The sequence below is a fragment of the Dromiciops gliroides genome, chromosome 3 (genome assembly GCF_019393635.1).
Source record: "Dromiciops gliroides isolate mDroGli1 chromosome 3, mDroGli1.pri, whole genome shotgun sequence".
NCBI classification, from domain to species: domain Eukaryota; kingdom Metazoa; phylum Chordata; class Mammalia; order Microbiotheria; family Microbiotheriidae; genus Dromiciops; species Dromiciops gliroides.
In genome coordinates, this window is record NC_057863.1 from 410732819 (window position 1) to 410745261 (window position 12443).

General features: G+C 38.1%; 1 protein-coding gene and 1 pseudogene across 1 annotated transcript in view; both read left to right on the forward strand.

Annotated features, from left to right (window-relative positions):
• DNAH7 (dynein axonemal heavy chain 7) overlaps positions 1-12443 on the forward strand; it is a 304763-nt gene that overhangs the window by 271961 nt on the left and 20359 nt on the right. The window contains exon 61 of the mRNA XM_043992176.1: positions 11223-11375. Coding sequence (XP_043848111.1) covers positions 11223-11375 — 153 coding nt within the window. The remainder of the gene's footprint in view (positions 1-11222; positions 11376-12443) is intronic.
• Positions 7906-8322, forward strand: LOC122746140 (annotated as a pseudogene).

Sequence of the window (12443 nt, forward strand, 5' to 3'; positions counted from 1 at the left end):
AAAAATATGAATTGGTCTCAGGTCATAGAGGTGCTCAAAAAGGACTTTGAAGATAAAGTTAGAGAGGTAGAGGAAAAAAATGGAAAGAGAAATGAAGGTGATGCAGGAAAGACATGAGAAAAAAGTCAACAGCTTGAAAAGTCAAATGGAAAAGGAGGTCCAAAAGCTCTCTGATGAAAATAATTGCCTAAGAATTAGGATTGAACAAATGGAAGCCAGTGACTTTATGAGAAACCAAGACACAATAAAGCAAATCCAAATGAATAAAAAAAATAGAGGGCAATGTGAAATATCTTCTGGGAAAAACTGCCGACCTGGAAAATAGGTCCAGGAGAGATAATTTGAAAATTATTGGTCTACCTGAAAACCATGATCAAGGAAAGAGCTTAGACACCATCTTCCAAGATATTCTCAGGGAAAATTGCCCTGAAATTCTAGAAGCAGAAGCTAAAATAGAAATTGAAAGAATCCACCAATCACCTCCAGAAAGAGATCCCAAAAAGAAAACTCCTAGGAATATTATAGCCAAATTTCAGAGCTCTCAGGTCAAGGAGAAAATATTGTAAGCTGCCAAAAAGAAAGAATTCAAGTACTGTGGAGCCCCAGTCAGGATAACACAAGATCTAGCAGCTTCTACATTAAAGGACTGGAGGGCATGGAATATGATATTCCAAAGGGCAAAGGAAATGGGATTACAACCAAGAATCACCTACCCAGCAAAACTCAGCATTATCTTTCAGCGGAAAAAATGGGACTTTAATGAAAAAGAAGACTTTCAGATATTTGTGATAAGACCTGAACTGAATGGCAAATTTGACTTTCAAATACAAGACCCTAGAGAACCATAAAAAAAAAAATTGGAGCTGGGGGACATACCTGGGGTCGTATAGTGGGCGACTGTCTTGTGTCTGAGGCCGGGTTTTGGCTGGGATCCCCCCCCCCCCCCGGGGTCCAGGGGTGATGATTTGTCCACTGTGTCACTTAGCTAGATGATAACATCTTTAGGGTTAAATTGAGGGGTGAAGGGAATTCACTGGGGGAGGGGGAAGGGCAGAAGTGAAATCCTACAGGAAAGAAACAGGAAAAGGCTTATGGAGTGAGGGAAGAGATGGGAGAGGAGCAGGGCAGTAAATGAATTTTACACTCATCAGAAAAGGCTCAAAGATCTTAAACTCATCAGAGCTGCCTCAAGGAGGGACTAATAGACACACCCAACTGGGTGGAGTAATCTATTTAATCTGAGCAGTAAATGAACCTAACACTCATTAAAATGGGCTCAAAGACCTCAATCCCATTAGAATTGCCTCAAGCAGGGACTAATGTACACACTCAATTGGGTAGAGGAATCTCTATAACCCTGCAGGAAAATAGGAGGGGAAGGGGATAAAGAGAGAGGGGCAAAAGAAGGAAGGGCAGAGTGGGGGAGGGGACAGACAGAAGCAAATCCCTTTTGAAGAGTGATAGGATGAAAGAAGATGAATAATAGAATAAATATCTTGGGGAAGGGAATAGGATGGAAGGGTAACAGTTAACAATAGTAATCATGAAAAAGAGAAAAGGGGGAAAAATATTTATAGCAACTCTTGGTGGAGGCTAAGAATTGAGAATCAAGGTAATGTCCATCAATTGAGGAATGATGGAAAAAGCTGTGTTATATGATTGTAGTGGAATGGACTTGTGCTACAGGAAATGACAAACAGGATGATCCCTGAAAAACCTGGAAAGACTAATGAACATCGATGTATAGTGAAGTGAGCAGAGCTGGGAGGACATTGTGGGTAGTGACAGCAGTATTGTTCAATGAGCAATTATGAATGACTTAACTACTCTCAGCAGTACAATGATCCAAAACAATCCCAAGGAACTAATGAGGAAGCATACTATACACTGCTATAGAAAGAACTGATAAAAAGAACACTTGTGGATTGTACATATATAACCTGATTGCGATCTTGTGGAAGGGGGAGGAAAGGGAGGGAGGGAGAAAAATTTGGAACTCTAAATCTTATGCAAATGAATGTTGAAAACTACCCTTACATGTAAATGGAAAATAAAATAAATGTTTGTTAGAAAAAAAAATCTAGAGGAGTTTATATTTGATCCATCAAGCAATAAGGAGTCACTGGATTTTATTTAGCAGGGAAGACCTTTGCTGTAACTAGAGCACTTTGGCAGATGAATTGGAGAGGGAAGATTGTGAGGCAGGAAGATCAATTAGATAACTAGTGTAATAGTGGAGGCAAGAGTTGAAGAAAGCCTGAAGGTGTGAAGGTGGTTATGGTGTGAGTAGAGAGAAGATGATGGAGAGAAGAGATGCTGTGGAGGTAGAATCTGTGAGGCTTAGCAACTGATTGGACATGTAACATATGGAAGAGTGAGGAGGTCATTTCCATATACTGATTTTGCTCCCATCTCATCTAGCTTATTCACATATTCAGATTTTAAATATTTTCTCAGTTTCCCTTATAACTTAAGAAGAAAGCCACAAAAACATATCCTCTGTATAAATAACCACCTCTTCCCCTTCTCTCACTCCCCGAAACTTTCTTCTATAGCAAGCAGCAGAGGATTCTTGGGGATTTTGACAACACTACCTGGCAGAACATACTTAATCCTTGCAAAAACAAGAGGCTAAATTAAGAAAAGAGAAACTATTGATTGGGGTAGGAGAAGGAAAGAGCATTCACTTTTCTGTCTCCACCTGATAGCCCCTCTCCTTGTTTTCTTCCTTACTTCATTCTACCTGGTACCTTTCTGTTAAGATAACTAGGGTTTATGTGGCTGTTCATGCTAAAAGTGCCCAGCAGTGAACTGCCGTAACTACCAATACACAGGCATGTACTGAACATACCTATTCATTGGAGGTTATCATATACCTCCAGCCTTTCAAGCACATACCAGAGTGGTGGGCTAGGGTTTAACAAAAAGTGATCCTTTGGATCAGAAATGATTAATGGCCAAACTTAAACTTGGAAGGAAATAAAACCTAAAATCTAAATTACCTCATCCTTCAGTTGCTTTGCAAATAACCTTTTTTCTTCCCTCCCTCTATATCTTATTCATTTACATAAACTGACTTAAACATACTATCTTCACAAAGGGTCTACGTTATAATATACTGCTTTCTAAGCTTCCTTTAGAGAAGCACTTTGTTGTTGTTTTTTTTTTTTCATATCTCATGAGCTCATAACTTCATAGACTTAAAACTAGAAGGGACCTTAGAAGACATATAGTCCAACCCCCTTATTTAACAAATGATGAAAGTGAAGCCCAAGTTAAAGTGACTTACCCAAGGTAATGTAAGCATTAAGTACCACAACCAGGATGTAATGCTCAGCACACTATGGGGATAACTAGTAACAGACTAATTTTAATTAAAGGTTTTTCAATCTAAGTAGCCATTGTCAAGAGAGACTCAAGAGAGATTCAAGATGTAGAATGAGACACATTTTTGGACATGGCCAATGTAGACATTTGTTTTGCTCGATTCTGCACATTTGTTATAAAGATTTTGCTTTGTTTTTTTTCTTTTCTCAGTTGTATGTGAGAGGTGGGAAGGAAAGAAAATAAATACTTCATAATTGAAATATATATATTTAAGGTAATAAAAACATATGTGACGTAATAAAACTAAAATTTAAAGAAATTGTCACTATCTAGAATTAAAAGGGAAAAGAGCTTAGGTGATTTATATTCCTTGAATAGCAACAAGAAAAATAATTAGCTAACATTTATGTAACCCTTTAAGGCTTATAAAGCACTTTAACATAGATATCTTATCGGAACTTCACATTGACCCAGTGAGGTAGTGACTATACTCATTTTATAGATGAAGAATTTGATATGAAAGGGATTAAGTGAATTGCCCCGGATTGCACATCTAGTAGGTTCTGAGACATGATACAAATTCAGGTCTTCCTGACACCAGGCCCAGCTCTCTCTCCACAACATGCCCTACCAAGTTCTGTTTAACTTTGCCACCTCAATCAACAAACATCTATTAATCTCCTAGTAATGTACCAGCCACTGTGCTAAGGTCAAAAGGTGCAAAGTCAAGACTGAAGCAGTCCCTGTCTTCAGTGATGAGAGAGCTTACTTATATTCTCTGAGGAAAACAAGATGTGCACATGGAACCAAATACAAAATATATCCAAAGTCAGCCAGGATCTCTTGCGACTAAGAGGGTCAGAAACTATCTCTTCTTGTAGGAACTGAATTTTAAAGGAAATTAAGAGATTCTCTAAGGCTGAGATGAGGAAAGAGGCCATTCTCATCATTCTCATCATGTGCCAAGTCTGGGAGGTGAGAAATGGAGTGTTCTTTCCCAGCAACAGAAACCAGACCAGTTTCACTGGAGCAGAATGCATGGGGAGAAATGTGGGCATTAAGCCAGGAAAGGCAGGCTGGATACAGATTACAAAGGGCTTTAAATGCCCAACGGAGAGTTTGTATTTTATCAGCAATTAGGGAGTCACTGCAGCTTTTTTATTGAGGGGCAAGGAAAACATGGTTGGGTCTGTGCTTTAGGAATATTGTTCTGGCAGCTCTGTAAGGGATGATTTGGAGAAGGGAGAGACTACAGGCCAATAGTCTAATTAGGAAGCTTTTGGAATAATCTGTGTAAGAGGTGGTCAAGGCCCTATGTGGAAAGACTAGCATGCTAGCCAGAAAAATGGAAAAAATAGGGAGGATGATGAGTAAGATGTTAACAGATGTAAAATCTACCAGACTTATCAATTGACTGCCTATGGGATGTGAGGGAGAGTGACTTGCTGAGAGTAACTTTGGGATGGTAGACTTTGAGTGTGAAAGGAAGAATGGTAGTTCCCTTAACAAAAATAGGGAAGTTAGGAAGCTGGGTGAGTTTTAGACAAATAATAGTAAGGGCTGTTTTAAATGGTGATATTTGAGATGGCTTTGGGATACCCAGTGGGAAATGTCCAGGCAGTTACTGGTGTTCTACATCTATGCTCTCAAGAGAGCTGACTATATAAGCCGTATACATTTTGCAAAAAGTCAACTCTTCCACCTTCCCCCATTCAACAGAGGAATGTTGCTCTGGGACTGTCTTCCCACAAAAACACTTCATTTAATTCTGCTCTTTTAAATCCTTTCACATTCTTATTATCCATGATAGCCTGAATAAACTTGTTTCCCTTCTTTATCCTTTCCCCTTTCCTCCCAGGCCTCCAATCCATTTGTACTTTAAAAGCGAGAGTAATGTTGCTTTGGTTATTTCCCCTACCATGATTTCCTTTATATTCTTCAAGAGATCTCAGTGATGTATTGAACTACAATGATGGACATTAGATTATAAGCTATCCCATATGACTCATGTACAAAAAATAAGGCTTTTTTGTATGATGACTTCCTTCACATCTCCAAACCTAAAATTCAGTCTTAGAGGAAATCAAAGAAAAGGCAGGCAAAGTAAATTATTCAAGGTAATGTAGTCCAGAAACTTAGTGAGACATTCCTGGAAGTTCCAAATGAGCATATCTGGGGGAAGACAGATACTTGGCAGCAAACCAGGAAAGGCAGAGTTAAATGAATTGTTCTATTTTTTTTTCCAACCCACCATTGTTTCCTAACTTACTTTTCCATTTTGATACATTACAACATCTTTTTTTTTCTTCTTTTGACTACTGATGCATAATCTGATAAAATTAGACTAGATATTTTATTTCTAAACTGTCCCCAACACTAACATTATATGACCTTAAATAAATCACTTAATCTCCTAGAAGGCTCATTTTCTTTGTCAGTAAAAGACAGCAGAATAATAGCACATTTGTCAAACTGTACACAATGGTTTAATTCATATGAACTACTCAATCATATCAAGTAAGAAAGCAGTTGGAACATGCTTGCTTTTACTCAGTTGGTAGAAATAATAGACCTTTAAAGTTAGGAGGGCCCTTAGAAAGCATTAGCAGTGGCTTTTCATCATCTCTTGAAGATTAACATTCCTCCCTGCAATGGCGCACTGTTTTAGGGTGGACTCGGTTCCTGGTTTTGCTGCTCAAGCCCACTACTTTCTCATTGAGAATTTCTGCCCACTGTAATGGTCAAGCAATGAACCATGAACCTGCAGAATATAAAGGAATGATTGGGTCCTTTGTTCTGGCATCGTGCGTCTCTAATGCAGCCTAGGAGAGCATTGCCTTTTTGGGCTGCCGTGTCCATCTTGGTGACTCATATTGAATTTGCCATTTACCGAAACTCTTAGATCTTTCCATAGGAACTGTTGCCTCACCATGGCTCTCTCATCTTTAAGTTAGGAAGTTTGTTTTGAATCTCAATGGAGAACTGGTTTTTGCCTTGTATTTGAATGCATCATTCTGTTCTTTTTGGGATTATGTCCCCTGTGTTCATTTGCTCACCCTTTTATTGACTATAAGGGCTACTCCATTTATTTTGAGGGATAATTGCCCACAGTAGTATATATGTATGTATATATGTATATGTATGTATTGTATATGTGTATAGATATGTATATATACATATATGTGTGTGTATATACATATATATACATATATACACACACACACACACATATATATATACACACACACACACACACACACACACATATATATATATGGATCACCTGAGTTAGATGCATCCATCTTGGCCACTACTTCCTGGCAAAATGAGGGGAGAAAAAAAGGAAGCAGTATGAGATTTTATATTCTTGGGCTTCCAAACAATGCAGACAGGAATTACAGCCATGGAATTAAAAGATACTTGCTCCTTGGAAGGAAAGCTATGGCAAATCTGGACAGCTTACTAAAAAACAGAGACATCACCTTCCTGGCAAAAGTCCATATAGTTAAAGCTATGGTTTTTCTACTAGCAGTGTACGGTCGTGAGAGTTGGGCTATAAGGAAAGCTGAGTGCCACAGAGTGGGTACTTTCAAATTGTGGTGCTGGAGAAGACTTTGGAGAGTCCGTTGGAGAGTAAGGATTTATGCTTTCAAATAAAGCAGTTAATTCAGGCTATTCACTGAAAGCTCAAATAGTGAAGCTGAGGCTTAAGTACTTTGGCCATGGAATGAGAAGATGGAACTCATTGTAAAAGACCCTGATGTTGAGAAGGATTGAAGGCAAAAGGAAAAGGAGATTGATAAATAATGTCATGGAAACAATAAACATAACTTCAGATTTTGAGAGATAGTGGAAAATAGAAGAGCCTAGTGTGCTGTAGTCCACATGCAGTTAAAGAGTCAGACATGACTGAATGACTGAACAACAACAGTTTTGTTTAGCTGGAATATTTAATGGCAGATGGGAGTAATATGAAATATGGCTGAAGATATAGGTTGGAACCAGATTGTGGAGGGCCTAAAACTGTAGGCAGAGGAGTTTATATAGGTAGTTGGGAGTCTTTGAAGGCTTTTGAGCAATGGAGTGACATGATCAGATGTGAGCCTCAGTTAAATTCTTTTGGCAGCAGTGTGGAAAATATGTTAAAGAGATGACAGACTGGAATTGAGGAGACCTGGCATGAGGCTTTTCTAGTAGTTCCAGTGAAATCTGGTAAAAACTTGGACTATGACAATGGAAATACAAATGGAGAAAAAGATATATGCAGGTGTGTTGTGGATGATAGACTCCATAAAACTTGACTACCGATTGAAAGTGAAGGGGGAGGGGCAGCTAGGTGGCGCAGTGGATAGAGCAGTGGAGTCAGGAGTACCTGAGTTCAAATCCGGCCTCAGACACTTAAATGAGACAGTAGGAGGGAATAATCGCTGGAACAAACTCTCAGAAAAAAAAAAATTAGAGGCAATGGGATGAAGGAAACAGAGGGGTTACATTGACAAGCCACCTTTTACTTGGAGACTATAGCAAAGAAGGAAATGGTGAAGATGTATAGAGTTTTTGAGGAGCAAAGAGGAGGGAATGAGGGCCACTCACTGCAGCAGTTTACATGAAGGCTCTTTGTATGAATTTGAGGACTTTAAAAATAAGCAGGCTTGTCCTAGTGGCAGCGATGCAAGATGGTGGCGACCACGGGCTCGGACAATTTATGAAAACTGAATATACAGTCTTAAAATAGAGTGTGGACCTAAATAGCCAAAACCACCCCCGCTTTGGCCAAAACCACCCCCCCCATTTGTAAGATTTGTAACAAAAATTAATATGAATGGAGTAAATAGTTCTAATGGAGTGGTGGAACCAAGAGCCATATCCGTGCTAGCAAAATGGCAGAATTTGTGTAGCATCAAAGTGATTCTGCAAGAACTTCAACGTCTAATGATGCCTAAAGAAAATATGAAGCTTCCTCAGCCACCTAAAGGACAATGTTACAGCAATTAATTAAATAAAAAATCTTCTCCCTTTAAAAAAAATAAGGCTTGATGAGTTTCTACTACCCATTTCAATTCTTATATTTAAGCAACAAAGGACTCTCTATATGAGTGATTATGTAGGAACTAAGCATCCTTGCTAGGTTAGGGGAAAAGGAGAAAACACAAGACCTATATATCCAAAAATATTTATTAGGGGGTATTATTTTTTGTCTCTGATACAATATAATGGATATCCAATTCTTTGAAAAAAGAATTAAAATTAATTGAAGGGCGACTAATTCAAAAACATTGGTGGGTCAAAGAACAAATCATAGAAATTATAGATAATTTCATCAAAGAAAATTACAATAATTTTCAGCTGAGGATCTAGGAATATCAAGAAAAACAAAATAATTCTTTCCCTTGAGATGCTTACATTCTTTCTTGGTGGGAAGGTTAAAACATAGAAACAGATAAATACAAGATACATGCAAAACAAAAATGAATACAAAAAAATTTCAGTATGGGTCATGGGTTGGTACAATAATGAAAGGAATCAGAAAAGGCTTATTCTAGGATGTGACATTTGAGTTGAGCTTCAAATGAGATGCCAATAGGTAGAAGTGAATAGCAAGCATCGTCTACGGGATGCTACTAAAACAGATCTTAGGGGAAATTATATTCTAGCTACTCTGATCAACAAAAGAGAAAAAGAACAGATACATGCAATCTAAAAATCCCAACACCAAATCAGAAATTCTGAAACACAGGGAAGAGAGATTAACAACAATGAAGGGGGGGGGATCCCTAAATTTACATATAAAACCAGGAGATGGTTTTAACAAAACATCCAAAGAAACAACAACCAAAAAAACCCCCAACCTTAATAAAAATAAACATCTAGTCTATTTTTTTTTTCAAAAAGAGAGAGGGAAAACCCAATTGTTGGTATCAAAAATTAAAAAGAGGATTTGCAACAATTGAAGATGAAACAAAGGAACTCAGAATATATTTTTCCCAATTATATGATAGCAAAACAGATAATTTATTTAAAAAGGATGCATATTTCTAAATATATAAAATATGCAGATTAAGAGAACAAGAAAGTGATTATTTAAGTAAACTAATAAACTAGTTTTTAAAAGGTACAAACCAGTCACAGAAATGAGTCATGGTTGTCATGATTTAAGCAGCTCTATAAAAAGGAGAGAAAAAAGCTCAAGGTGGGTGGCCTTGATTTTCTTAGTATAGTAGAAGATGAAGTTATGTTGGGGTTTGGAGGGGGGACAGAAAGGCTAGATAACAAAAGTGTAGAGACTTTAATTGAGGTTTTGGAACAGTGGCAATAGAATGGGAGAGAAGCTCTAGTCTGAGTTCCAGTCTCACATCTCCGCCTGCTTGTCGAATATCTCTTCCTCAAGGTCCAACGAGCATCGAAAACTGAGCTCATTTTCCTTTCCCCTAAATCCACCCCTCCTCCTAGTTTCCTGTTTCTGTTCATCATTCTTTCAGTCACCCAAATTCAATCTTTCCTCTCCCATCCATCTCTATTCCCTACTCATTCCACCACCACCCTACTTTATGCCCCTCTTATTTCTCACCTAGACTGTTGCAATAGTTTCCTAACTGATCATCCTTCATCCATTCTCTCCCCTCTCCCTCTCATCCTCCACACAGCTGCCAAAGTGATATTCTTAAAGCACAGGTCAGATCATGTCGCTTTTCTGCTCAAGAAGCTTCAATTGTTTCTTGTTGCTTCTAGGATAAAGTACAGATTACTCTGTTTGGCATTTAAAGCCCTTCACAATCTGGCTCCAACTTGTCCGTTCTAATTATTTCCCCTTATTCTCTATATTCGAGCCAAACTGGCCTATTTGCTGTTTTCTGTGCTTTTGCAAAGACTATTCCCATGTCCTACCTGAAACCCACCCCCAGTCTTAAAATGCTCTCCTTCCTCACCTTTACCACTCAGAATCCATCAAGGTTCAACTGAAGTACCTTCTGATTTCAACCCCCTTCCCTCCAGCTGTTATTAAGGTCTACTCCATGCTAAAACACTTCCATTTATTTTTTGTTTGTTTGTTTATTTCTTGTGTGTGAATGTACATGTTACCCTTCCCCAAGAAGAACGTAAACCCTTTAAAGGAAAGGACTTATTTTTTTTCTTTGCATACCTAGGCCCTTGCATAGTGTCTGGCAGATAGTAGTTAATTAATAAATTCTTATTGCATTAGAATTCATTTGAAATAGGAAGCAGTTAGGACCCAGGTAAGGTGGGAGAACATGAATTTGTAGTGGACCCAGTTGGCATGGTTGTAGCATTCAGAAGCACAGAAATAGTTATGGGGAAAGTGGATAATGGCCATGACTCAAGATTGAGAATTGACAGTGCATGAGGGGCAGTTTGATCCTGGGAAAAAAGATTCCAGAATAGAGAATACTGTATGTAGTTGAACTAGGCAACTGGTAGTATCAAAACTATGAGGAGAGGAAAAATAAAGTCAGAGCAGGAGTAGTAGATTGAGAGAACAGAGTAAGATGGTAAGGGAGAGCCTGAAAGTCTCGGTGAGGATGAAGAATGGGTTGAGGGAGAAGTAAGGTAGAGAAACATGTAAGAATACAGGAGGTTTGGGATAAAAAACGCAAATGTAGGGGCAGCTAGGTGGTGCAATGGATAAAGCACTGGCCTTGGATTCAGGAGGACCTGAGTTCAAATCCAGACTCAGACACTTGACACTAGTTGTGTGACCCTGGGCAAGTCAGTTAACCCCAATTGCCTCACCCAAAAATAAATAAATAAATATAGCAAAGGTAGCCAACTACATTTAAGATGATAAGAAAGAGAGTAAGAGCTGATTGCCCTTGATGTGTGTGTGGTTGGTTTTCTTACTTTTTTCTTTTTTTAACCAAATGTCAAATTTGTTTTAGGGACTTGTTGTGATGTCTTCAGATCTGGAGGAAGTTGCAAAAAGCATTCTGATAGGCAAAATTCCAGGAATGTGGATGGGAAAATCCTATCCAAGCCTCAAACCACTTGGCAGCTATGTGAATGATTTCCTTGCCAGGTTAAAATTCTTAGAGGTAAGCACTAACCAGTCTGATAGTTTTTATACAGTCAAGATTCTTTTTTGTTGTTTTATTCCATTTGAATAGTATCGTGTTTTGTATTACTGTGCCAGTTGGAGCCAGCTTGCCAGTCATTCTCAGACGTAATTTTGTGTAGTTATTTCACTAATTCATCAGCCTATAATTCCATATAACTGATTTTTGAGGATGACTCTGGAGGCTTCTCCAAGTTGCAGATGTTCATTTTTAGTGAAGTCAGCTTCACTAAGGGCATTCAAGTCAGTCATATATAAAGAAAAAAAAACACCTTTAATTAAATTGGCTTTCCCACTGAGTATTAAGTATGAACTCAGATCCCTGATGTACATACACACAGAGCATTTTAATTAGTTTGACCAGCTACTCAATAGTAATCTGATTTATTTTTCCTGTGTTGTAGTCTACAAAGTCATAAGAATGACTCATTTCATTGATTTTGTGATGGTAATGATCTAAATGTCCAATCATATTGGCTAAACAAGTTGGATTCCACTGCTATTGTTCTTAGAGTAGTGATCATTACTACAGTATTAACTGTTATACTTTCCAGATACATCTTGTCAGAAAAAAAAAAAAAAAAAAGGATAGACTTTTCTTAAATATATATCTGGGGTCAATACTAAGGAATATTTCTGCCCTTTCTTCCCACAGCCCTCCTGCCTTGGCTCTAGGCTTTATATTTACTGCAAAAACAGCTGGGGAAGGAAAGAACATGGAAAATAATTTGCAATTTTGAAATTTGGTTCCCTAGAATGTACTTAGTATCAACAGTTCACAAAAGATATGAACTCAGTAATTAGTTTAATACACAGCTTATCACCCAGACATTGTGCTTAGAAAAGAAAAACAAAGTTGTATTCCATTTTTTGTGAAGGCCTCAGACTTTCTGTAGTAAGAAACAAAGACCTCACACATTTATATGGGTATGCCATTTGGTGGCTATCTTGCCCAGCTCCTGTGTTGTAGATTACATAGAACTGCATTGTGATACAATGAGAGATCCCAAATCATCAGAAATTTTAGACTATCCAATTTTGGTAGATT